Below are 26,689 nucleotides of genomic sequence, written 5' to 3'. Positions count from 1 at the left end.
TCCGTCCTCCTCACCCTCATGCCCCACAACCATGAAAAGGACAAATCTTGATGGCTCCGCCTTCAAACCAGGACAAGACTCCAATCACGGCCACTGCAGCCATGCCCACTGGTCCAGGCATGAAGCTGGGGGCCTTTCCCAACCACCACCTTGATCTCTACCATCAGCTTTACAGATGGGAAAACTGAGGCTAGGGAGGGAAAAGCCTTCCCCGTGGTCACACAGAAACCCTGCCAGGGCTAGCCGGAGTCTGGGTCTGCCACCACCTCCCTAGGTCTGTGTTCCCAGCGCCTGGATAGGGTTTCTCTTGAAGCCACTTAGCAGGTCTGATGCCACTGCCAGGCTATGTGCACCCGCTTGTGTGTCCCTGAGGAGCAAAGAAACTGCCAGCTGGGTTTGGGTTTCAAGACGTCTGTCGTCGCCCTTGAGCTGGAGATCCTAAAAGGAGATTGGGGCCAGAACTGGATGGGGGGGCTATGAGGGGAAACATCAATAAGACGCCACCTTGCCTAGAAACCGGAGAGTTCGCGCCACAAGCCCCAGAATCCTCTGAGTTCACTTGAGAAGGCCAGAAACTGCAGGGGAGGGCTGGGCTTCTCAGCATTTATTTCAAACAGCTGTTTAAAGAGCTTGTTTAAAATATAGATCATCATATATATATATTTATATATATAAAATATATAAAGAGGAATTGAAGCCAGCCACCCCAAAGAAAAAGCTATGTTTTATAAATATTTCTGTAGCTCCCACATACCAGAGGAAGAAAAACAAAACAAAACAAAACATTTACAACCCAAGCTAGTGGTTCCATGTGGTGGGCCCAGTAGGCTCAGACCCTGGGGTGGGCCGGGGGTCTCGAGGGCTTCGCCTACAGAACATTCTGTTGAGGACAGACTGACCTCCCACTTCCCAGGAAGCTGGTGTCTCTGGCTACGAAAGATCGAGTCCGTACCAGTCTTGCCAAACCCACGCCCCTGGCTCCTTAGACCCGCCTGGAAGGCAGCAAGTGGGCACTCCGGGGCCTCGGGCTGCCAGGTTATTTTTAATCTTGTCGGTCTCCTTTGATGTCCTGGCTTTCCTTCCCTGATGGCCCAGCCTTCTGTTCCTGGCGGCTTCCAAGTGGAGGCAAAGCACAAGCCTCCTTCCACGATCGGCATCTGGAATTCAGAAGCCAAAATCCACGGGGTGTGTCCGGCCCCCCGGCTGGGCTCCGGGGGTCCCCGAGGGCCGCGCGGCCTCACTTGCAGACGTAGCGCTCCACGGTGCGCTCGCACCTGCGGCAGGTGACGTAGCAGCACCAGTGGTACTTGCAGTGGCAGCGCTCGACCACGCGGTCTGTGTAAGGGTTGTAGCCGCGCCCACAGCACATGAGGTCACAGCTGTCGCTGCCATGCGATGTCTTGTTGCACTGCCTGGAGGCGGAAGGGGAGGTCAGTGAGCACCCCCATCCCTCACCAGCCACCCCCACGCCCAGCCAGGCAGCCCCAGCCTCCTCTGACCATGGCTGCTGCCTCAGTCCCCCTTGGATAGTGTCTTGGTCTTTGGGGAATTCAAAATAAATTCTTTTTCCCAGGGGTCTTTCTCATTTTTCCCTATATTTCTAACAGGTGTTTATTAAAGTGGGGGGGGGGTGTTTTGTTTCCTTTGTCTCTTTTCCTAGACCTTCTACTTCTAAATACTTGAAAAGGTCTCGATTAATAATCCTATCTTCATATTTTATCCTTATTTATATTCTAACAAATACAAAGATCGTTTTTACTTTTAGAATCTTAGGATAAATTCGGAAACAAATGGCATCAGACGTGAGGCACAGGGAGCATCTGGCACTCTCTTCTTGGAGACAGAGGGTCTGACAATGATTTGCCCCCTTTGAATCAGGTGCTTCCCTCCAGAATTTTATCTTATTGGAGGCAGGGAGGGTCTTTGGGTCAGTGGAATTGCTATGCCCACTTTACAGGTGGAAACAGGCTCAGCAAAGGGCAGAGGCCTGCTCAAGGTCCCACAAGGGTTTGTGGATAAGCAGGGCTCAAGCTGAGGGGTCCTTTGAAACCAAGTCCACTGCTTATTCATTCTCCCTACCCTAAGGGGCAGAGAATCCATGGGCTGGAAGTGATTCAGGAAGAAATGAATCACTCATGTGGGCAAAGAAGACACTGAAGGTCACTATAAATCCCAAATATCCTTGCCATCGGTTCTTCTGTCTAGTGAGGAAATGTCTGTGCAGGTCGGCATTTTCATCTAGCTGGGCTAAGGCTTCGCTGGGGTGCTGTCATGGGAAGCATGCCCACAGCCACGTGGATCAAGGAATCCCAGAGTGTCCTAGGTGAGTAAGCCCTAGAGATGACCAAATCCAACCCCATATTTCATGATGGGGAAACTGAGACACAGAATGGGTAGAGGACTTGCCCAGCATCACACAGGGTGAGCACCGGTCTGTGAGAGTTCAGGAAGGCTTCCTGGAGGGGGAGGGGTCACCCAGGCCATTGCACGAAAGATGAGTAGGAATCTCAGATAGAAGGGAGGGCAGAGGGTGGTGAGGGCAAGGAGAACAAACACCTGACCTAATGTAAGGGGGCAGTGACAGACGGATGAAGTAGCAAGGCTGGAGGCAGGGAGGCCAGGGAGGAGACTGGTCAGCAGCTGAGTAAAAGAAGCCGAGGCCTGAGCCAGAAAGGAGCCATGGAGAGGAAAGGAGCGATCTCCTGGAGGGGGAGCCAGGAGGAAATGGTGACTTGCATGTGGGGGCTGCATGCAGTTCCAGGCAGGAGGGAGGAGACAGGAAGCAACAGCAGAACAACATATGCCCCAGAGCCAGCAGACCTGGGTTCAAACCCCAGCTCTTCTGCTCACTGGCTGTGTGACTTCAGGCAAGTCACTTAACCTTTTGGGGCTTTTTTTTTTACTCATTCAACACCATTAGTCCCTCTCAGTCTTATCTTGAAGGTCTCTAGACCAAGAAAGGGTGGTGGAAAGGGTTTCATTTTATTTCTGGGTCCCTGACATGCAATTTTTGAAATCTGGCCTCCAGCTTCAGATCTATGATGGTGCCTGTGATGGGGAGCTGGGGAGGCTGAGGCCTGGGGATAGAGCAGGTTTCAGAGTCTGGAATAGGGACTGCTGAGGGGCCTCAGTTCACCAGGCTGGATTTGAGGAGGGCATCTTGTCGGGCGAGGGGGCCCAGCTATGTGTATCACCTATGCACCTGCCTTTTAGAGTTAACAAAGCTCATTTCCATCCAACCCCCTGTACCCCTAAATCCCCAACCTAGTAAAGTTCATGTTTCCCCTCCTCCAGGAAGCCTTCCTTGTTGTCCAGGCTGAGTCAGGGCCCCTCTGGGCTCCCCGTTTTCGCTCTGTCACAATCCGAGCACTTGATGTCCCTCCACAGCCAGCCAGAGCCTCACATAATGGATGTAAAAAGTGTCTGTGGTTGTGAGCCACCGGGGTGGTGTTACTGCAGAAAAAGCGGACCCATACAGCTGTCTGCCAAGGCCCATCCTCAGAGGAATGGCTGAGGGCTGAGCATGGCGGGAAACCAGGGGGGCGGAGGGGATAGCATTCTGAGAAAGCAAAGGTGGCTGCTGGTGCTGTGGGAGGGGGCCTCCTCATCAACAGTCTGGGGACAAGTCCTTGGGACAGAGTCACAACAGCTGGGAAGGAAGAGGCCTGGCAGCCTCAGGGAGGGGGTCCGGGGAGCCAGTCATTCACAAACCCTTCCCAGGGCACTGATCATGCCCAGCATGGAGGGGCTGTGTGATTCGAATCACACCAACCCTCCAGGTGTGTGGCACTGTCCCCAAGGCACAGAAGACGACCTTGAGCTTCAGGTCCCCCTGCTAGAAAGCTGTGGCGTCAGGATGGGAGCTGTCCTTCCTGAGACACACACAGGCACAGCCAGCCCAGGGTTCCAGGGAGAACCCCTCTTTGCTCTGGGGTCCTCAGTGGGCTTCCCCCAGATCCTGTGGGTTCTAGAATCCTACCCCTACCCCATCCTCATCACACCCACCCAGGGTCCTCAGCCTAGACTCCCGCTCCTTCCTGTTTCTCTGGCCTGACCTGGTTTCATCTTCACTCTGCCTGACCTCCTCAATCTGGCCTCCAGATGGGCGCCTGGGCCTCCTCTTACAGCCTGCTGCCCTGGCCCGTGAGGAGGGAGCCCCCCAAAGAAGCCCCCCTCTCCTAGAGACAGGAACGTGGGCTGAGGAGGAAGCAAAAGCTGGCCAGGCACCAACTATGTGCCAGACACGTTCTCAGACACCCTCACTCTGGTTCAATATTCTTTTAACCCCAAAGAACACTCGTCTTGTGGAATGCTATTAGGGGCTCCTTAATAAAAGAGTTCCACAGCCAAACACCTCTGGGAAACAGAGGCTTAGACAGATCCTTTACTGCGGGATTCCTCAGAGCCCTTAATATGTTCTCGTGCCTTGCAAAGAGAATTTCCCAGTGTATTTGATTGCACAACTATTTCTTTATAGCATTTCAAGATTGGATTCCTCCTGAACCACCTCAGGAAAGAGCTGCCCCTCTGAATCCTCACCAGCCCCTCCTGGCACCCAGGAGGTCTGCTGTCCCCACTGGCTCCCTCCCTCTCTCCCGTCCTGGATCAGCTTCAGCCTCTACGATAGGCCTTGCTATAGGGATCCCAGCCCTGGCTCTGAAATGAGGGTAGGGAGAGGCGGGGGAGAGGCTAGAAGAGAGAGCTAGGGTCTGGGAGGGGTGGATGTAGGTGGGGACGTGGGAGCACCCTCTCTCCACAAAATGCAGGCTGGCCTCACTCTCCTGCTGCCCCTTTGGAGCGTGCCTGCCCTGGTCCCGCCTCCACGCTGTGCAGACTTCGGGTGTGGCCACAGGGCTGCCTGCTGCCTCCCCCGCCCCATGGCTCAGCTCATTTGTCCAACCAGCAGGTTGTCTGACATGATCCTTCACGTATTCATTTGACAGACATCTACTGAGGACCTATTTTATGTCAGGCAGCCTCTTTCCTAGCCCTTGTCTCCCACATAGTCATTGTCTCTTCCCATCTGTCTCTGTCACTAAGGGGCAGGTGAGGTAGGGACCTCTCACGAGCCTCCATTCCCAAGGAGCGCCTGCGTGGGTGAGGTGCACAACAGCCTCTCCCAGGAGCTCTCCTCCGGGCCGCTGAGACCCCACACCTCCACTCAGCATTCGACCAGGCAGAGACTCCATTCCCCAAATGCCAACTGAAGCCTGACCAACCGTGTGTGCCCGGGCCTGAGCTGGGAACCTTTCCTGCCAGGGTGGCAGCAGGCCCTTACCTGTCCTGCGTGCCGTGTGAGCCCACCTTCTCATTCTTCATGCAGAAGTCAGGGGAGCTCTGCAGATAGATGAGCTCCGAGTCCTTCACAGGTCGGATGTCCAGGTCCTTGGGCACCAAGTGCTTGCGGGTACCCATGGGTCGGTGCACCACCTTGGTGGCCGACAGGTAGCGGGTCTTGAGGTCGGCGGCCACGTCCCGAAGCTCCTGCAGCCCCTTCCAGCAGGTGCGGATGGAGCAGGAGCCGGATACCCCATGGCACTTACACTTCATTTCCAGAGAGGCGCGCAGAGCCTGCGGACAGGGGGAGGGCGTTGGGCTGGGTGCTGGGGCCCCTTCCCTTGCCTGCCCTGGGCCCCGGCCCCACCCCTCCGCCTGCCAGTGTTCTCAGGGAGTCACTGCCTGCCCCGGGCCGCAAGGGACAAGGGACAGGGCATTTTGCTCTAAAGCTGCAGGGTAGATCCTTAGCTCCTTCTCCAACCCTGGGGGGCAGCTGGGAGGGGCAGGAAGAGAGTGGCTTTCGCAGGGGTAACGGTGCCATTCACACATCTACTGTACCTAGTCCACTTCAAATGGTTTCGTCAGCACAGAAGTCGTTCATGGGCGATACCATTAATTTCTCCATTTTAAAAAGAGAAAATGAAGGCTCAGAGAGGCTGAGTCTCCCGCCTAAGGCTACACAGTTAGGAGATCTCGGGCTGGGATTTGAACCCAGTTCCAAGGGCAATTCCAAAAGCCATGGCTTTTCACATTCTCTGCTTTTCCTCTCTCACAAAATGCTTGCTGAAAAAAAGGGAGTGGGAGAAGAAAAGGAAGGGAGGGAGAGGAGAAGCAGCAGCAGCAAGAGGTGGGTGCTAGGGGCTGGCCTTCCCCGCGGCTGCCTGTTGCCGCATCATCACTCAGCACCTGTCTTCATGTGCGCTGAGCAGGTGTGTAATCGCTGCCTTATAGAGTCGTTGAAAGGATTCAACAAGATGACATATATGAAAGCATCTTGTGAACTACTAAAGCTAAATCAATATTTGGTTTTGAAAAATCTGTCTAAGTAAGAATTATGGTGGGCAGGGTTGGGCTCAGGGCCTGGGGAGACTCTAGCCGTGGCTTTGGAAATGACTCTGCGACTGACTTCCGCAGGCCTCAGTTTCTCCCTGCGAACCTGAGGGGCGAGTGGGACGCCTTCTGCAGGTCATCCAGTTCTGCAGTCTAAGCCCCGCCCCCTTGCACAGAGGACTGGGATCCCTCTGCCCTCCCGCCTGCCCTGTGGGCTCCACTGCAAGGGTCAGGGGTCTCCCGGGCCTGTCCGTGCATCAGAAGTACGGGGAAACTGAGGCACACGGAGGGAGCCTTGCTGCAATCCCATGAGGAGTTAGTGAGGAAGCTGGTCAAGGTCCCAGGGTTCCCTACCCCTCACAGTGCCGGTAAGTGGGGAATGAGGGAGTCCACTTGGGTCTAGAGGCTGGAACTGTCTCAGCAAAGCCTGTGGAGAGCACACAATTAAGTGAACCTGACCGCAGGGCACGTGGGGCTTCCCAGGGGCAGGAGGTCCTTCTAAGTCATCCAGGAAAGTGAACCACACTCAGCAACTCAGCTCAGAGGGCAGGAAGGGCCAGGCTTCCCAAGGCCTCGGTGCCAGGGCAGGGCGTGCTGTCACTGACCCTCCTGGGCCCCTGTGAATGGCCCCAGGGAGGCCAGCTCCAAGGCATCAGGGCCCAGGGGCAGGCATGCTGCTGCTGCTGCTGCCAAGTCGCTTCAGTCGTGTCCGACTGTGCGACCCCAGAGACGGCAGCCCACCAGGCTCCCCCGTCCCTGGGATTCTCCAGGCAAGAACACTGGAGTGGGTTGCCATTTTCTTCTCCAATGGGACAAACGTGAGATGCCCCCAAAGCTGAGGACCCTGAGTGGACTGCACTACGGGATGGGATGGCTGCCAGTGAAGCGTGAACGTGGCACCATGAGGCTGGGGCCTGGCCGTGGGCAGGAGTGGGGCTGGGTTCTTGGGCAGGAGGATGGTGAAGGGCTCCCAGTGGGTTTCCAAGGGTTGCGGGGAGCAGGCCCGCAGGGTTCGGAGGCAGAAGTTCTTGGTCCCTAGCCAGACTCTGCTACAGACCACAGGGTGACTTGACCTGTTTCCCCAGCTGTCCAAAGACGGCCTGGACGTCCTAGAATCCTTACACAAGGGAGATGAGAGAGAGAGGAAGGTGAGGACGTGGAAACCTTCGACTTGGAATCCCACAGACCTGGGCTCCATCGCACTGTGTGTCCTTGGCCAAGCCACCTGAGCTCCTTCTGCCTCACTTGGGGCCTCTGCACAAGGGGCCCAGGGGGGCTGCAGGGCGGAGGTCATGAGGTTCGTCCCCAGCTGACACTCTGCCCTCCGGGGTCAGCTCCCCATCTGTAAGGCGGGTAATAGCGCCCCTTCACAGTGTGGTTTCATGGACCACGGAAGAGAAAGCTAAGCAAGCACCCACCACAGTGTCTGGCACGCAGATTAGGATCAGGTTTGTTAAAAAGGTCCGTTCATTCACTTATGCACTCATTCCAACCTTCTGCACAATGAGGTGAGGAGTTAAAGCAACACTGATAATGGCATACATGGAGGGGAATCATGTTTTGGAGACTAGGGTGGGGTTTTGATCTGGGAGAGAGTTCCCATTAGAGCCAAGGAGACGACCCTTAGCTCTCCACGGCCCACGGCCCACTCCATGCTTCCTCTCATGCCCAGCCTTGGCCCAGAGCCCCAGAGGAGGAGTCTGAGGAAATGTGACAATGAGGACCAGAGAGCACCCACCCATCCCATTTTATAGCCGGGAACAACTGAGGGCAGAGAGGAAGTGACTCGCCCAGTGTCACACAGTGGGTTTAGAGCTCGACTCCCAGCTTAGCGCTCCTTCTGCTCCACCAACGTTCTCCAACCCAAACCCCGGTGGACCCCCTGGAGGAGAAGAAGCCAGGCAAGCCCCAAGCAGCCGGAGAGGGAAGAGTCAGGGGAGGCCAGGAACAAATCAGTGTGGGCGTATCAGGGCCCGTCCCCCCGCCACCCCCTCCACTGGGGCACACCGGGTGGCCCTTTCCAGGCCAACTGGCACAAGCACAACCATCTGGGGTGGGTGGGCGGGTGGGTGGTTACCTGTCTCCCCACTTCACTGTTGTGTAGACGCATCAGTTTATTGGCTTGGGATCCTGTTTTTTTCACCTTCATAGGAGCATCGGAAAACTTGGCCCCCATGAGGAGCCCGTAGCTGAGGTTGTCCGCACATCCTCCCCAGCGGTTCCCGGGCCCGGGTGGCTCACCTGGGACGGGGCCGCAGGAGCAGCCGGGCAGGTCGCCGGAGGTGCAGGCCCGGGCGATGGCGTGGCTGATGGCGGCCGCCGACAGCGCATACACGAAGGCTGACTCCCGGGTCCCTGTGGGGAGGAGCGGGGTCAACCAGGGCGGGCGACCCAAGCGTCGGACCATGCCCAGGGCTGAGGTCCCCACCTGCCTCTGGGGCCAGATGGGGCCAGGGGTGGCGAGTGGATGGAGCAGGTGGAGGGTACGAGGGCCATTCAACTGTCCCCCTCAACCCTCCCCCAAATGGACTAGCTGACGGGCACACTCATTCTGAAGCCCGAAAAGCCAGCAACCCCACAGGCACCCCCTCACACGCTCAGCACACTGCACCTGCACACTGCACGCCCCACCCCCATGTCAGGGACTGCTTTCAGGCACTGAGGGCCCCGTCCCTGAGCTCCTCAAAGACAGGTGAGCAAACAGCCTGCTGCGGGATGAAAGGTGTCCCCTAAAAAGATACGGTCAAGTCCTGACCCCTGGTACCTGTGAACATGACCTTATTCAGAAATGGGGTCTTTGCAAGTGTAACTGAGCTGAGGTCATTAGACGGATCAGAGTGGGCCCGGATACAACAACGGGGGTCCTTGGAGGAAGAGGGAATCTTGGACACAGAGACATATAGGGCAGAGGCCACGTGACCGAGACAGAGACGGAAGAGATGCAGCTACAAGCCAAGGAACACACAGACTGTGGCAGTCCCCAGAAGCGAAGGCGAGGCAGGGATGAGTCTTCCCCCTTGTGCCTTCAGAGGAAGCCCTGCGGACATCCTGACTCTGACTTCGGACTTCCAGCCTCCAGATGCAGATGATTCTCCCCTTGTGAGAAGCCCCCAGAACGTGGGGCTTTGCTACAGCAGCCTTAGCAACTAAGATGGAGCCAACGCGCCTCGGCTGTGGGGTCCTGGCCTCAGGTCCAAGCAAGTTACTGCCCTTCTCAAGCCTTGGTGTCCTTAACTGTAGAGTGGGAATGATATACCTACCTCACAGGCCTGCTCTGGAGTTGAGATAGTTCAGGAAGAAGGGAGGCTTTCTTTGTAAAGTGCTGCACACACATGGCCTGTCACTGTGCAGGGGACAGAACTGATCCCCTGCCTTTCAAAAGCCTCCTTATGATACACAGGAACCCCCACCCCAATCCATCCCAAATGCCCGCTCCTCCAGAAAGTCTTCTACACAGATACTCTTTAATCTCTGTATCACTCTGGGCCTCTCACAGCACTTTGAGTCGGGTTGGTCTAGAATTACCGTGTGGCACACCTGTCTGCCCTAAGGGTGGGCTCAGTTCCACTCTCGTTATAGACTCCCACCTTGCCCACCGGCCTCCCTGCATTATTCATTCCTTTGTCCAGCTCTGAGGGGAATGCATGCATTTGTACTGTCATCCAGGCTCCCCTGCACTCCCCGTATGTTCATCCATTCATCAATTCACACCCAAACACCCATGGCCATGATTAATTCATCTACCCACCCATCCGTGGATCCATCCATCATCCAGTTATTCACTCATCCACCCATCACGCTTCCATCCATCCATCCATGAACACAGCCACCTATCTAAACACACATATATTTATGCCTGAATTCATCCACCTCTCCCCGCACGCATTCCGCAGGCCCTAGCAGGCCCCGCCGGCCCCCTACCTCTCTCCAGGTCGAGCAGATAGTTGGGGGCGAGCTCGATGGAGGAGCAGTTCCAGCGCATGTCGGCGAAGGCCCGGCGGCAGGCCTTCATGACCTCGCGGGCGGCGTGCACGATGGTGTGCATGAGCTCCAGGTTGCTGCGGCACAGCTGTACCTGCGCGGACACCAGGCCCTCCAGCTGCTTGCAGTGCTGCGTCTGGTTCAGCGCCAGGGCCGCCGGGGTCTTGGACAGGGCCCTGCACGGGGCCAGAAAGCAGCCAGTGAAAAGGAAGTCAGGCCCGAGAGGGACCCTGCTGCCTCCACCCACTGTATGGCCCCAGCCTCTCTCAGTGGCTCTGGAGCCTTTACTGGGAGGAGCTGGGAAAGCAGGAGGCCAAGCACTGCTGTCCCCACTAGGGGAATGGCTCTCCCTCCCGCCCTTGTGTGACCTTGGGCACACCTCTGTCCTTTTCTGGGCCGGAGGCCCTCATTCATAACATAGGACCCCCCCCACCCTAACTAAGCTTTATTATAATTAGACTAACAGTTTTCTAGTTCACAAAGCATTCACATCCATTGCCTTATTTAGTCCTCACACAGCTGTGGATTATTATTTTTTATGCAACATTCACTCAATACTGAGCCAGACACTATGCTAGGTGCTAGATTATAGTCATCAGCATAATATACATTATTAATTGAGCACTTACTAGATGCACAGTGTGAGTTAGGAGTTTCCCATTTGGGCTTCATTTAATTATTAAATCCATGAATTAGGCTGTAAAAATCCCACATACATGCAAGGGATTTATGAAATGATTAAAGCCACTCAATTTTGTGATAAATGGGATTTAGCCATTAACTTGGGCTTCCCTGGTGGCTCAGATAGTAAAGAATCCACCTGCAATGCAGGAGACCCGGGTTCAATCCCTGGGTTGGGAAGATCCCCTGGAGAAGGGCATGGCAACCCACTCCAGTATTCTTGCCTGTAGAATCCCCATGGACAGACTCCTCCTGCCAGAATCCCCTGGCAGGCTACAGTCCATGGGGTCGCAAAGAGCTGGACACGACTGAGGGACTAAGCACACAGCCATTAACTTGCTGTGTGACTTTAGATAAATCACTGTCCTCTCTGGGTCTCAGTGTCTGTACCTGTAAACTGTATTCCCCAGAGCAGGCTCCAGTGAGACACTCTGAAAAAGCGGATCCATGGTCAAGCACATTTTAGGGATGTGATATACTATATCCCCTCTTGAAGAATAATAATGCATATTTCCATTTTAAAGACCCTGAGAAGTCCTGCAGCAAAGCAATAGGCTTGGTTTGTAACTTCCAACTCTGCTAAGCACAAAACCCTTTATTTGAGGAGTCCTAACCTCATCCATGCTTTGGGAATGCTGGCCTAGGAGGTTCTCTATGAACCCTGATGATGCTATAGGACCTCTGAGCTTCCCAGATCCCGGCTCTGGGCACTGAAATTCTAAGACTTTAGGCCCAGGGGACCATCCTGGATTCGCCTTCTTCCCAGGCCTTCTCTCAGGAGCAGATTGCATCAGGCTGCACCTCCTCTAAGTGGAGGCTAGAGGGACCCCACAGTCTTAAAGAGTTCCACATAGACCTGGTCCCTACCCTAGGGCCAGCTGGTTCTCAGAAATCCAGCAGAGACCTTGGAAGGACAAGGGGAAAGCAGGGGCCAGCCTTCAGGCCTGCGTGCTGTGCGTCCCACTTGCTGGGACCATGGCAGACCTCATCCAGGGTCAGGCCTGAGACCTGGCAAGGCCTGGATTCCTGAGCCCCTGGCCTGAGATCCCAAGGGAGGCAGTCCAGTGCCAAAGAACAGCACAGGCCTAGGCAGACTCTTGGCCCTGTCACCTCCGCCTCCGTCACCCGCACTCCCCCATGACCTTGAGCAAGGCAAGTAACCTCTCCCCTCCCAGTACTGTCTGGGGGATTAACTCCATGAGTGTCACATGCTCTGCCCAGGGCTGACACACCATGGTCAGTGCCCTGTGATGAAATCTACCACATTACTGCATTGGTGGCCTCTTCCTACCTCAGCCTCTTGCACTCACTTAGTCAAGGTCAAGGGCTCCCCTCTGACTTCACAGCCCCTCAGGTGGCAAGCCTGCCACCACCCCAGTGCTCTCCAGCCTCTTGTCCTTTCCCCCCACATACTGAAATATCCACTATACCAGACTCCTAGCTTCTCTGCCAGGGACTACCCTGACACCATGCCTGTGCCCAGACTTTTGCTGGTGCCAGGAATGCCCTTCCCCTGTTCCTGTACCTAAATGAAAAAATGAACTTGATCTGTTTGTGGGAGAAATATTTACTAAGCACCAACTCTTCCCAGACTCATTTGGTAATGAAGGATGTAGATCCTTTCCTCAAGGAGCCCCTCAACAGACAGCTGCACAGACCTATCACTAGTTATAAAGCAACCTAGATGTTCCAGCTCATAGACTGGCCCAGGCAAGAGCTCAGGCTTTGGGCAACAGCTGTGTGACCTGGGTAAGTTACTTAACCTCTCTGGGCCTCATGGTCTTCATTTGTTATAAGAAAGTGATAAATTCTACTTCCAAGGATTATGGTTAAGATTTAAATGTGATAATGGCTGGAAAGCATTTGGAGTATTCATATATGGAATTCCTCACTTGTTGCCACTTAAATCTTGGACCAGAGGGAGTCAGGAGACCCGGGTTGGGACTCAAGCTCCGGCCTCTACGTGCTGTGCAGTCTTGGGTAAATTGCTGCCACTGTCTGAGCATCAACCACATAATGGGGATTCCTGGAGGCCTTGCAGGGGCCAAGTGAAATGATATGTGCTTACAGGTACTAATAGGTTAGTTGGCTTCCTCCTGCCTCTCTCTGACATGCTCCTACAACTCCAAAATATAGAAATCTTCCCAGAGGCCTGGGAAGCAGAGCCAGGGCAAGTGAGCACAGCCTGGGGGCCACACTGGGGTGGCACAACCCAGCCTGTCTGAGATTGACTGTGGGTGACTTGGGCTTCTCCCTCACTGCCATCCCTGGCCCACCCCTCCACAAGGCGTGAGCCGAGAAAGCTGGTGTATCTGGTGCAGACCTCAGGCCTGATTGCTTGATCCTGCCAATGCCGGGATACCTGGGGAACCTGCTGCCTGAATTCCTGCAGCCCGTAATGGTGAGGGGGGGCCACACAGGGGCAGTATAACCCCCCACCCCAGCCTGTTTCTTGGTTGTTAAAACCTCTCTGCCTCCACCTGGCAAACACTGTCCATGCATATGGACCCACTGCCCCAGATGGACACAGCAGTCCCCAGTTGACAGAGCCTCTCATTTCATCCCATTCTCTCGATGTCTCGGAAGGCCTGGGAGAATATACCCACTTTAATCAGAGGAGGACACTGAGGCGGTCCAATGCCTGGGTGCTCGGCCTCCTCCGGATGCCACCTTCCTGGGTTCCCTTTCTACTGGGCTGGGGTCTGTCCACACTCAGCCTGCCCTGAGCCCACTCTGCCCATCACCCTTGCCCAGCTTCCATCCTTCCCCTCTGAGCCAGTCTTCTGTTTCACAACAGGAACGATTACAGGAGGTATATGAGAAAACACCCGGCACGGTACTGGGCATACAGCAGGCACGATGCAGGGTGGCTGTCTTCCAGGTCCTTTCCCTGGGCTCCTGCTCAGAAAGTGGATAACGTAAGCTCAGACTTTTCCTGGGGAGCTCAGTTCAGGTAACTCCTGAGCACCGGGCACTGCGGCTCCCGGGAGGGGTTCTCTGGACTCCTGGGGTCTGGATCAGCTACTCTGGGTCATTCTGTCCATCTCCGAAGTCATCAAGCATCCACCTCCCCAGCTGGTGGTGAGAGAGGTTCCATGAGGGGAATCCAGTGTGGACAATGAGTCTCAGCCTTCCCAGGAGGGTGGAGGACAAATGGGAACCATCTTGGAGGTGCTGGGTGGGCACGGGGCTGCGGAGAGCGCAGTCGGGACAGAGCGGCCAGCTGCAGCGCACTGGGAGAGGCCGGCTCACAGAAGCGTGCAGACAGGGAGATCAGGAGACGGGAGGCAGCGGATTCCACTCCAGAGGAGGGCGATGCGGTCATCTGGTAATTAGTGGTAATGACCGTTTCTAACTAAGGCCCCCTTGGGGAGGTAATCAAGGATTAGGGTGGGAGGTGGGGGAGTTACCCGTCTGGACATCTCGTCCGGCTTGCCTCACTGCAGCAGACCCCTAATTGAAAACATTTTGGTTTATCTGGGGGTGGGTGCATGGGGGAGAAGGTGGAAGAGAGGACAGGAGGGGACAGAGAGTTCACAGGCGAGGCCTATGCCAAGGGGGCCGTGGGATGGCTGAGGTCTCCTCATTCAGGAGTTGGGGCTCTCCTGGGAATGGTGGGGTGGTGGTGAGGGGCGCAGAGACCTGGGTTTCAGCTCCAGCTCAGCTGCTCATCTAACGTTCAACTTTGGGCAAGTCACCGTCCCTCTCCGAGCCTCAGTGTCCCCGCTCCATTGTGCAAGTGGGAACACTGAGGCCCAGAGAAGGGTAGGGCTTGCCCAGACCTGTACAACAAGCAGCCAGTCAGAGAATCAGAAGCAGAGCCAGGCTAAAACTCCTAGATCACAGGCTAGGGCTCTTTCACGCCACTGTAGAGATGAGGAAACTGAGGCTCAGAAAGGCTCAAGTGATTGATTTGCCTGAGGTCTGGCTCACAGCTAGTGAACTGTCAGAGTTCAGGCTGGGACTCAGGTCTCCTAACTCGGGTCCAGTGCTTCTCCCAGCCTCTCTGCGGCAGCTGTGTCCTTCTGAGTCTCTTCGGACTCTTCCTCGAAAGGCCTGACCCAGAATGAGCAGCAGACTCACTGGGGCCACTCCACCCACCCTGGGGCTGCCTCCAGAGGCTCAGAGAAGGCTGGAACCATCCTCTTTGCCCCCACGACAGCCAGAGAATGTTCTCCCCACAATCTCTGGTCTGAGTCTCCCACCATTTGGCTTGGGTGGGAGGGGAAGTAGGGGAGGGACCCCCCCAGGTGTTTCCACCCCCTCTCCCTTACCCCCACTCCACAGGAAGTTCAGGCTGAGTCCTGGGTCCCCATCGGTAGGCATTCTGGGTCATTCAGCCACGTCTGCTTTCAGTTCCCATGTCAAATTCCCCTCTCCTCTTCAGCTTACTTTCCAAAGCCACATCCTCAGGACCCCCAGCTTTTCATCCCCACTGTACACTTCTCTATTCCTAACTTTCCTGTGGTTCTGAGACCAAGAGGAAACAGAGCCAGGCAGCTTAAGTCCAAATTCTGCCCCTGCTGCCTACTAGCTGTGACACCCTGTTCATTAAAGACCCGCTGAGCCTCTACTCCCTCTTCTGTTTAATGAGGGAGATGGCCGAACCCACTTCACATGGTGGTTGGGAGACAGATGAAACATACATCAAGAATGTAGAACAGTGCCTGGCATATTCCAAGGCCATATATATATATGGCCTTGCCATATGGTCTGCAAGGCCATATATATACACACACAGATACACACATATTGTTATTCTTAAACTCCACTCTTTCTCCTGCTTCCTCCTGTATCTTCAGCTCCAGCAATTTAACCACTATCAAAGAGGTTTGGCTTCATGGAGCCTGTCTGCCTGGCTTCTGATCCCACATCCACCATTAATTAACTAGCTGTGTGACCTTAGGCCAGTTCCTTAACCTCTCTGTACCTTAGTTTCCTCATTTGTAAAACGGTAGCGATAAGAATGTCACCTACTTCACAAGAGTGTTATCAAAGTTAAATGTCTAAAGCTCTGGGGATTTACTGGTAAGCTCCTGTAATTTCTGGCTTCTCTGTTTCCCCACACGCACAGTCCTGTCCCTGAGGTTCCTTCTGCCTAGGATGCCTGCTCTGCATTCCATCCATGGCCATTGAAATCCTATCTATCCTTTGAAGCCTGGCTCAAAGTCACCTCCCTTACGTGGGACTAACCACTCTTCCTCTGGGCTCCCATGCTCCCTCTTCTAGGACACAGCCCAAAGTCCACTTTGTATCATTATATGTCTATTTCCCTCAAGAGGCTGGAAGTGCTTTTAAGGCAGACACTGATGTATACTCATTTTTTTGTGGCAGCCTAGGCTATGCAGTGGGGATAGCATGGATGTTGGGCTTAACTAGCCATCTACTGCAGACCCTACCAAGCCACATGCCAGCTTGGAGGCCCGTGCAAGTCACACATTTCTCGGAGGGAATGATAGCAATGTACCCCACAACATGCTAGTGGCAAGCCCAGTTCTTGGCCTCTGATGCTCCTTGTGCCCTTTAACAATGCCTTTCCTTCTCTGGACCTCAGTTTCCTTTTCTATACAATGTTAGTGGTGGGCGAGAAGGGCTTGGGCTCCCTGATCAGAGGTTCTCACCAACTGGGGCAGTGCCAGGTACCAGCAGAAGGAGAAAAGTGGCTGATTTCTCATAAAACTAATCAGGAGCAGCTGAGAAAAGCTGGTTCCCCCCACCCCCACCCTACACACACACGCACCCCACCCTAGGCTGGGAAGCCGCTGAGCCCAGGCTTCTCCTTGCAAACAAGAAATGCAAAAAGATGGCGTTCCCCTCTCCAGAGGAAAATTAATCGATAACTCAGCCCCAGAAGAGGCAGGGCTGGTGACCTCAAGACTGTTTGCTGGTGGCCCAGCCACTATCGCCCTGTCTTCCAGCTAATCCATGAACCTTCCTCACAGTCCCTCCCCAACTTCCATAATCTGTCCCCTGCCTGTCTTATCTGCATGGCTCCCCGCCCCCGACCTGGAAATCTATAGAGTGTGTCCCGTCCTGAACTTTTCAACCACCCTGGGAGTTCCTCCACCCAAAAGGGCCCTTCTCTCACTGCCCTGACCCGCCAAACTTCCAGAGATTCCTCAGGTCCCTCCTAGGAGCACTACCCGGGAAAAATCTACCTGGCTTCCCAATACATGCCCCTACCAGGTGCGCTCCTCTCCTCTCAGTCCCACAATACTGCCCTGGTCTCTTCTGGAGCACTTGGAAGTTATTTACAGCCTGGGCTTATCTCTTCCAGACCAGAGGGCAGCTTCTCCAGGAAGCGGCTGGGTTTTACTCCTCTCTGCCTTCCCTCACTGCTCCCTCCTGCACAGAGCAGGCACTCCCTTCTGCTGGAAGAGAGTTTCTCTCCCACCTACCCTTCCATTAATAATTTCTGTCTAAAGGACTGTCTTTCACATGTGCAGAGCATCTGACAGTTAAGGAGGTTCTTTCATGAGCCCCTTCTCATCTGACCTGAGTGAGACGGAGGCTCTTTCCGGCTCTTTGACAAAGGAGCACGCTGAGACTCCCAGAAGCTGAGAGACACTTCCCCAAGGTCACGCAGGTGGGGCAGTCTAAACTGTTTGAGGACCTCCAGCTAGGGTCAGGAGACGGACAAGGAACGTAATATTCAGCAGGCCTTGTGTGCAGGGCACAGACCCTTACGACTCTTTCCATCTGTCCTGGTGGAGGTCTTGCGTAACTCTCAGCTGCACAGGACAGAGCAATTCCGTCGTCTTCCACGCCCTGTCTCGCTCCTCCCTCAGGTAAGGACAATATTTGACAGAGGAGGAAAAGGAGGCTTGAGAAGGGTGACTCGCCCACAGCCCCTAGGCTACTTCTGCTCCCCGGTCTTGGGTACGCTGGCCCGATCCAGGGGGCCCCTTAACGCTCTCCGCCTCCCCCGCCCTCGGGGGCCCATCTGCGTAGACGCGGATCCCCTACTTACAGCCACTTGATGCCATAGCACACGCCGGTCTGGAGCGCCAGGGCGAAGAGCAGCGCCTGGCAGACCTGCGGCCGCGCCCTCATCCTCGCGCGGCGGGCGCGCAGGGGGGTCTCACCCTGGGGAAGCCGCGCCGAAGTCCAGCCGCGCTGCCGGCCGCCGTCGCTCGTCCTGCGCGCAGGCCGCCTGCAGTCGGGGAGAGCGGAGGCTGTGGGTTAAGGCGGCGCGTGGGGCGGGGGCCACGGGCGTGAGGGGTGGGGGCGTTTTATTCAAATTACAAAGGAGGGGTTGGGGCCCGGGAAGGCCGGGCGCGCGGCGGGCGTCGCCTCCAGCCCAACATAGTCCCGGACGCTGCCGGCGTCTGGCTCAAATTAGGTGCCGCGGGAGCGCGGCCGAGGGCGTGTCCACCTAGAGACGCCCGCGGCGAGAAGAGAAAGGGCGACAGGATCAAAGACTCAGGAGAGACCAGGCGGAGAGACAGCGAGAGGGAGCGAGAACCTCAGAGAGCGAAGCTGAGAGAAGCTAAGCAGAGGGACAAGCACACCGCCCTAGAGAGCGACGGAAGGTGTCGAGGGCAGAAGCTGAAGGCGGGCAATGGGAAGAGCAGATTCCGCGCCCAGGATCTGGTTTCTCATCGCCGCAATATTGTTAGTTATTGCCGGCTTGGGCATTCTCCTTCCTCGCTGGGGCTCGGTTTATACCCCTTCTGTAAACTGGGACCACAGTTGTTATTCAAACTGTGATTATGACACAATTCACCTTTTAAAAAGAACATCACTAACGCGAACGATTTTTTTTTTCCTCCCAGCAACCCTGGGAGATGGTACTATCACTGCCCCTGTCTCACAGATGAGAAAACTGAGGCCTGGAGATGTGAAATGGGATTGTTCAGCCAACGTGCGGCAGTCTTCTACGATCACATCTACGCACTGTCGGGTGAGATCATGGACCGTGAGAAGACAAGGAAAACGGGGGCTTGCTCTGGGGCATCAGTTTCTCGGGCTGTGACGGGTAGGATGAAAAAGGGGATGGCAAAAGTCTTTGTGCAGTGAGGGCTACTCAGGGTCCTGAGATTCCTAGTTCCTCCAGCGGTGCCCTCTTGGAGGGTCGGATGGTGCCCAGGCCGGATCGGAGGCGGGGCAGCCTGGCCTTGGCTAAGCCGGGAAGCTCACGGGGCCGGCGGGATGCCGCCTCTGGCCGCCAGGCGGCGTCCTGGGCCGCGGAGTACCCTTACCCCGCCCGCAGGCCGCAGAGTCGCTTTCTCCGCCTTTTCTCTATTTCTTCTTCCCCTGCCCCGCTTCTTCATTCTCACCTCATTAACTCCATTCCCAGCTTCTCCCAAATTTACCAACACCTGGCGTTAGTCCGGAGACAAACACAGTCCCAGGCCCTCCTCCCTGGGGAGGAGCAGACAAAGGGATTTCTTCCCAAAGGGTTTGGGGAGTTGGAAAAAGGAGGCGCCTTAGTGGGGGGCGCTTGACCCGAAAAGAGGTGTTCTCATCTGACTGTCTGACCTTGGACCTTCCACCACCCCAGCCTCAGCTTCCCAGTCTATAAAAACGAGGGCCTGGACTTCACGCATCTCCTGAGGTCTTTCCAGTCTCCCGTAGTCTGCAGGTATTTTGAGCCCCCTCTCCCTAAGTTCCCAGTATTACACCTACCTGTGTAGTGTGTGCATGTACGTGTGCGCCTTAAGAGCACACACACGCACAGACACATATTTTAAAACCCACTGTTTTCTGGGACCTTGCTGCATGACCCAGAGCAAGGCAGGGAGAAACCTCTGAATTACATGTTCTTTCTCCTCCGCAGAGTTCTCCCAAGCTAGTGGTGCTCGCTCTAAGGCACTGGGGGCGGGGAAGCAGGAGTGGTGTTTCAGCTGGGGTCTTAAGTCTAACTGAGCCCCCTCTTCCCACACGCTCCTGAGAACGAGAAAAATACCGGCTGGATATGCCGGGAGGGGGCGGCGGGGAAGAGATCTAAAACTTTGGTCACTGTCCCTCCTCGCCCCCACCCCCTTCCAAAGTGTGGGCTGCCCCCTAAGGCGCCCAGCATTCCAGGGTAGGAAGAAGGAAGGGCTGCACGCGGATAGAGAAGAGCGCGGACTCACCGCAGGGGATCCGCGTCCAGCCCAACGCGCAGAGAGAGAGAAGGGGGCCGCGCGAGTGCGCACCGGGACCCAGGCCTCCAAGCTATCCCTGGCTATTTCGGAGCAGCCCCGGTGGTCCTGGGCTTCTCCCTTCGCTGCCCTGGCACGTCGCTGGGGGAGGCGGCTCCCGGTCTGGGCCTCTGGGTCCTGGCAGATTATTCCTGTCCACTGTCAGAGTGTCTAGGACAGCCGCGAGGGCCGCTGGGTCACCCTCAGCCTGCGCCTGGAGGGTCAGGGAGCACGCTCCTCCCGGAGCCCCCAGCCCGCCAGGGGGCGCTAAACCCGGGTTCGAGGTGGGCTAGGCAGCAGCCTCCCGGTGCCCTGGGACCTTGGGCAAGTCCCCTTCTCTTCCTGGGCCCCGGTATCCCGCTCCGGGCATGCGGTGAAGAGGAAACTAAGTGCCCTCTCAGATCTGGTCCTTCTATAAGACCCTCCACTTGCCGCGGTCCGCCCCGGACTGCCCGACCTCTTGCTTCAGGCCCGGCTCGGAACCTCCCTTGGGATCAGGCGTGTAGTGGACCCTCATCAAAGCACAGTGTCTCTGGAGAGACAAGCGGTCCCTTCCTCCTCCCGCTGGGCAGAAGGCTCAAGCTTCCCGGCTTGCAGCGGGCAAGAGCTGAAACCTTCCCGGCTGTGCACACGGTGGGCACCGCAAGCGTAGCCGCAGGCCCGCTCCAACAGGTGGTTATAAGGCTTAGGCTCTGGAAGGCCCTGGAAACCCCGCTGCCTGCGAGGCTGCCCCTCTGAGCCAGAGTCGACGGGCGCACACCAAACACCCCCTTCCCGCGTGAGCGCTGGCCAGGCCGGGAACCCGCACCCGGCGCTCGCGCTGTGTCCACGCCGCGCAGAAGGTCGCCTCGGGCCCGGCCCGAAGCCAGGAGGTGCGCAGCTTACAGAGCCGACCTAGAGAACCGGTGACGCCGAGCGACTGCTTCAAGGTTACCTGCAGAGCCGAGCCAGGCGAGGCCCTCAACACGGCTTTGACTCTGGCCGCGAGTCTTCCTAGATGTGTCTGCTGGGCTGCTGACGATGCGCCGGGTGACCCGCGAAACGGGTTAGTTTGGAATTGGGAAGGGTGGGGTGGGGGAACTCGGGGTTCCTCCCACTATCCCCTCTAAGCCAGACCTCGAGCGCCTAAGGACCGTGAGGGTCTTGGAGGTACCTAAGCTCTGGGAGGTGGGAGGTGTGGGACCCGTGCGCGAGCTCAGCCAGATGTTCGCGGCTGTTCCAGAGGTGCCTCGGGGCCCGGACGGGACTTTCTTCCTCCCTACCTCCCCCAGCCTGGAGCTCAGGTCTGTAAACAAACTCTCGATTCTCACCCCTCCCCCTACCCCCACCCTGCCGCTTCTGGAAGCAGGTCTCAAAGCAAGGCGTCCGCCCCCGCCCCCCAATTTAGTAGGAGCTGCAGTCGTTCTCCGCCTTTTGCCACCCTCTCCCGCCCCACCACACACACCCTCTGCCGCTGGATCCAAGTCCCCCACCCCCGGGATGGCTCGGGCATGACCTCATCCGTGGGCTGACTCGGAGGGAGAGGGTCGAATGGGGGGGGGGGGGTGGGACCGGGACTGGAAGGCTTGAGGCGGGCCGCGGGGTCTGTACAGCCCATCTCTACCTCTCATCCGCTTAGAGCCCGCGCCCCGAGGCCCCAGCGGTTGCTCTCAGCGAAGGGACTGCTTGGGAGAGCCAAGGAACAGAGTTACGGAGGAGGACTGGCTTTGCTTGCCCGGGAGCGGGTGCCCAACGGGGTCCCCCACCCCCGCCCCCCGCTCTGGCAGGTCTCGGCTGAGAGCCCGCCCTCTGCCCGCGGCCACGGCTCACCTCCTGGGGCGCTCGCCTGGCCGGGCGGGCCGGGGAGCTGCGAGCGCGGCCCCTGGAGGACCCGAGCGCTCTCCCGGCTGGGCAGGCGGCGAGGGCGTCCTCTTCGAGAGCTGCCTGGAAAGGACGCCCGGGATCCTGGCGAGCCGCGGCCGGCTGGGGTCCCTCGGGGACTGGAGGGCGCTCGCTGACTCGCGCGAGTTCTGCTCCTCACCCGGCACGATCTCCGGGCGCGGGCAGCCCGAACTGCTTTATAAGGAGCCGGCAGCTGCTTTGATCCGCCCACGTCAGCGCGCAGAAACCCCACCGGGTGGCTCGGGCCGCGCGCGCGGGGGGCGGGGGCGGGGTCCCCGCGGATGCCACGGACCCGCGGCGCCAGCGGCACGAGAGGACGTCTCACCCTGTTGAGCTGCAAAGAAGAGACTTACTAATTATAACTCTAGCTGGTGTGTACTGAGCGTACGGGCTGTGAGCCTACTGCGTGCCCAGGGCGCTTGGGGCCCAGGTAGGGCTGATTTCTAAACCTGACAGCAAGCCCTGTTTGGATCCTCCACCCTGTCTGGTTAGGCAGAAGAGGAAGCCACGGCTCAGAGGGAAGTCAGACTTAGGTCTGAGTGCGGAGCCCGGGTGTCAGTACGAGTTGGTGTTGAAGGTCCATTACTATAAGCGTTGTGGGTCAGGAGAGCTGCCCTGGCATCCCAGGACCAGCTTCTCCAGTTCACCTCTCCAGACCTCCTCTGCTCCAGTTCTGGGAACTCTCAGCAAAGAAAAGAGGTGCGAGGGCTGTGTGCTGCGTGCGAGGCGGCTGTAAACCTTAGGCAACAAGAAGGCAGATGTCCCATCTATGGGATGAGTGCTGGGGAGTCTGCCTGGTCCCAGGGAGACCACCAGCCAAGGACTGGGTTTCAGAAGCTAAAGCAGACTATGGTGCTTCGTGTGCACTGTAGACCTAGCCTGGGGCTGGGGCTGTTTCAGGGGCAACTTCCCTGGGACTGGTTGAGTACCCACACCTTCCACCCCCTCCTTGGCCCTTCCTGGCTGATACTATTCCACTCCCATTTCTAACTGCTGGGTCAGGTGCTTTGGATTTCTTGACTTCTGTCTCCCCCCATCCCTTCCACCCCAGGAGCCTCAATTCCAAGGATAATCTAGTTCATTAGCAGAAGGAGAAACAGATTTAGTGGAAAAAAGACTTCTTTCAGGTCCCCAGAACACCTGGTTACTCTTTCCCCTGTTCTTTGCAGCCACCTGTGAAGTGGCTCCCGTAGGCTGTCCTAACCTGGCTGCAGATCCCTGCATATACAACACATTCATCTGAGCCCACAGAACCCCCTGCATGTTCTCAGCCATGCAAGTATCCTGCATGTAAGCAGGCAGTCTCCCTTGAACACAGGGCTAGACTTAACCTCCAAATGGTCACAAACACACTCAGTAGATAGTTGGACAAACCACATGCCCCCACACACTCAGAAGCACATATAAGTTAAACGGCCATACACATCTTCAAGATGCAGACTGTCCGCATCCAGTTTATGCACAAGCACACACGTTTCCATGCACACAGTGAGGACACACACAGCTGCCAAGTGGGCAACACCAGTATACATATACTCCTGCTTACAGGCACAGGAATGTCCTTGTGAACACGTGCTGGGACACCCCCATCTCTTCTTCCAGAGCATTGGGGTCAATCCCATTACAAATGCCATGGGAAGGTAGTGGGGTTTTAGGTGGGGTGTGTAGGAAGGGGGTGTGGCAGACACTACTGCTCCACCTTAGAGGCTTCTAACAGGGGGTCAAAAGTGTGTCCTGAGCTCTCCCATTCCAAGGCACTCTGGCCACCACAGTCAGAGCCATTCCAGGTGACTTCCGTTCAATTGGGATGCATCGTCCTCTGGGTCCAGCCCTTTGCTCATTTCAGCTGCCTCCTAATATTTGCACAAGCAGTCTTTCAGCTAGAAATCTTCTGTCTCCCAGCTAGAGTAGATACAGAAAGCAATTTGAAGTCACATAGACTTGGGTTCCAGTGTTGATCATGCCCAATTTTATGTTTAGCTGTGTAATCTTGAGCGAGTTGCTTAAACTCCCTGAACCTTAGTTTCTTCATCTATAAAATGGGAAGAATACAGTCCCATCGGAACTTCTGTATTCTCTAAGGTGAGGATTAGTACCCCTCTCATAGACACAGAAGCTGAGGCTCAATACGGAGGATCTGGCAAGTGTTGGAGCTAATATTTGAACCCAGATCTCTAGGGCTCAGAGTGCACCTTAGCTAGTGGCCCCCACTGAAACCGATGGGAGGAGGATTGTGACTTTGTGTTCTCTGGAGAGGAGTTGACGGAGGCCAGGAGAAGGTCCCAGGTCTCCTGGAGCCCAGCCTTGAGCCCTGTAGGGCCTTCCAGCTACCCAGCCCGGTATTGTGACTCACAATCCAGACATCAGCTAGGACTGGGACCTCTGCCCTGGACAGGGCGGGAAGGGGGGGTGTAGGGGGGAGCCTGAGGAAGGGGTGACAAAACCTTGGCTTGAGGGTCAAGGAGACTTGAACAAGAGGCTGCTCCTTCCTGTACCCCAGTCTCCCCATTTGCACAAAGCCGGTGCACTTTACCACCTCAGACATTCTGGGGCTCTCTGAGATACTTGGGAGAAGAATGTTTTTCATCTTTAAAATCAACTGAACTTCCCCCCTCCTTTTTCCTCCTATCTCCTGTCAGGAGCCTTCTCAAGGATCAGTGTGGGTCAGGCCTGTGCTGGTGGCCTGGGCTGCTAGCTCCCTTCAGAGGGGAGGAGGCGCTGAGCTGGGCAGGGTAGGCACACTCTTGGCTACTATGCTGTGGATGTTAATATAGTTTCCTTCTCCTCAGTTACCCTTGGTGACTCTGGGTATCTAATCGCCCAGATGTGCTGGGGGCTTCCTGTCAGTAGGCTTCTCAGCCCTTGCCTGCCATTGTTCTGGGTTATACACCTTTCCACCTCCCACCCCTGGGCACCCAGGAAGGGACACAGTTCCATTTCCCATGTTGACCTCTGCTGACCCCTCCACCCACCTCACCTTCCCTCCCTTGGGTTCGAGGCCTTGGTGGAGATGGGTAGGGGCAAGTTGGCTACTTCTAGGAGCCCTGGATATGGGCAGGGTGACCTGGTTATAGTCCTTAGCCCCGTCAGTGCTCAGCTGTGTGACAGCAGATAATTATTTTGCTCTCTCTGATCCCATCACCTCATCTGTAAGTGAGGAGGTTGAACTAGATAGACTCCAAGGGCTTTTTCAACTCTAGAACCCACATCTTGGTTCTCCTTACATGATTGATTTAGGATAAACTGTGAGCGTGGTAGAAACAATGATACCAAAGGGTGCTGTTTTCAGCAACAGAGTGTTTTTCAGAATGGCCTACCTGGGAAGGCAGGTGAACAGTGGGGCTGAGCAGAGTAGCCTAGCCCAGAGGTTCCCTGCTCCAGGGGTCCGCAAGCCCTGTGCGGCCAGATCCTCCAGGCAAGGGGGAAGGGGATCAAACAGCAGCACACATATCATCAGACACCTGGCCTGATTCTGCTCCTGTGCTCACCCAAGGTGTGACCCTGGATAAGTCACTCAACTTCTGTGATCCTCGGTTTCATCATCTGCAAAATGGGAAACCATTAAATCACTCCTTCCTAAGGTTCCTGGGAGATAACATCACGCACCTACTGTGTGCCGGGCAGTACTGTGCCTGTGGGTGAGGCAGGCATTGCTCTGCAGCTGAGCACACTGAGCCCCAGGTCCGTCTGATCATTTATATCATTTATGCCAGGTCTGCAATCCCAGGCCTGTGCCCCACTGAGCCTCTGCCCAGTGCCAGGAAGAGGGACATTCTCCTCCTTCTCAGTCACCTAGAGGGAGGGGCTGTTCTTTTATAAGGCTCAGGGAGCAGGCTTGGGGCTGGTTGGGGTGAGGCAGGAGGTTTCTATCCTGGGTGTAGGTAACACCACTCCACTAGTCACGTCTACTGAGGGCGTTACTTCTGAAAAGCCACTTTCAACTCTCCATTGTTTAATTGGGGTCGTGGCTGCTCAGGAGGCAAGTTTGGGTTTCTGGCCTCTTTCAACTTCTTTTCAACTCCAGCCAAGCCACAGTGCTGCCCCCAGAATGAGAGGAGTGGGAAGCAGCAGGCTCCAGGGTTGGCAGTGCCTTCTCCAGTTGGGTTTCCCCGTCTCTGGTATGAATACCAGTCAGTGTTTCTGCCACATGGGTCTCACCCTGCACACCCACAGGGCCAGAGATCTGCCACACTCAGTGTCTCCATTGCACACAGGGAGGAACCGAGGCTGAGACATGTGATGTCTCACATCACTAGGTCACTGGTGCAGGAGACGAGGAATCTGGTCTCCCGACACCCAGCCCGTAAGCCATGCACTGTTGCTGGTCTGAACTCTTCCTGGACTGGCCAGCAAGGGAGGTTTTGAGTGGCACCAATTCCTCTCATCCCAGGACACACGGTCCCCTTTGAAATATGACTCCATGCAGAGGTGAAGGCTATGTCCCCCCCCTTGATCTGGGCTGGCCTCGTGACTTGCTGATCTCCTTGAGTCAGTATGGCATGTGACAAAAGTGACGCTATGCATGCTCTGGAGCCCAGGCTTCAGGGTCCCTGCAGCTTCTGCTCTCAGCCCCGTGGAGCCCAGCCCAGCCTCCCCCAGAAGCCCAGGCTGGGCTCTAAATTCAGGTAGAGGCCCTGACACCACATGGAGATGGCCCAGCCAGCCCAGCAGAACTCAGGCCTGGCTGACCCACC

The 26,689-nt window shown here is 56.2% G+C and overlaps 1 protein-coding gene across 4 annotated transcripts; it reads right to left on the bottom strand.

Annotated features, from left to right (window-relative positions):
• Positions 1–576: 576 nt before the first annotated feature.
• On the bottom strand, positions 577–22,357 carry WNT11 (Wnt family member 11). 4 transcript variants are annotated; one of them, XM_044929339.2, is made up of 6 exons: positions 21,924–22,335; positions 17,960–18,142; positions 10,249–10,484; positions 8,405–8,682; positions 5,279–5,571; positions 577–1,412 (listed from the first exon to the last, which is right to left on the bottom strand). In XM_044929339.2, exons 2-6 carry the CDS (start codon positions 18,040–18,042, stop codon positions 1,238–1,240), a joined length of 1,065 nt encoding a protein of 354 aa, XP_044785274.1. In that variant the 5' UTR covers positions 18,043–18,142; positions 21,924–22,335; the 3' UTR covers positions 577–1,237. The 4 variants fall into 4 exon arrangements, with proteins under 4 accessions (XP_044785274.1, XP_025122171.1, XP_044785275.1 ...); XM_025266386.3 differs by lacking the exon at positions 21,924–22,335 and adding an exon at positions 21,049–21,388; XM_044929340.2 differs by lacking the exon at positions 21,924–22,335 and adding an exon at positions 20,067–20,203.
• Positions 22,358–26,689: the final 4,332 nt, after the last annotated feature.

The sequence above is a fragment of the Bubalus bubalis genome, chromosome 16 (genome assembly GCF_019923935.1).
Source record: "Bubalus bubalis isolate 160015118507 breed Murrah chromosome 16, NDDB_SH_1, whole genome shotgun sequence".
Classification (NCBI taxonomy): domain Eukaryota; kingdom Metazoa; phylum Chordata; class Mammalia; order Artiodactyla; family Bovidae; genus Bubalus; species Bubalus bubalis.
The sequence above is the reverse complement of the archived record's forward strand: the minus strand, read 5'-3'. Positions and strand labels throughout refer to the sequence as shown.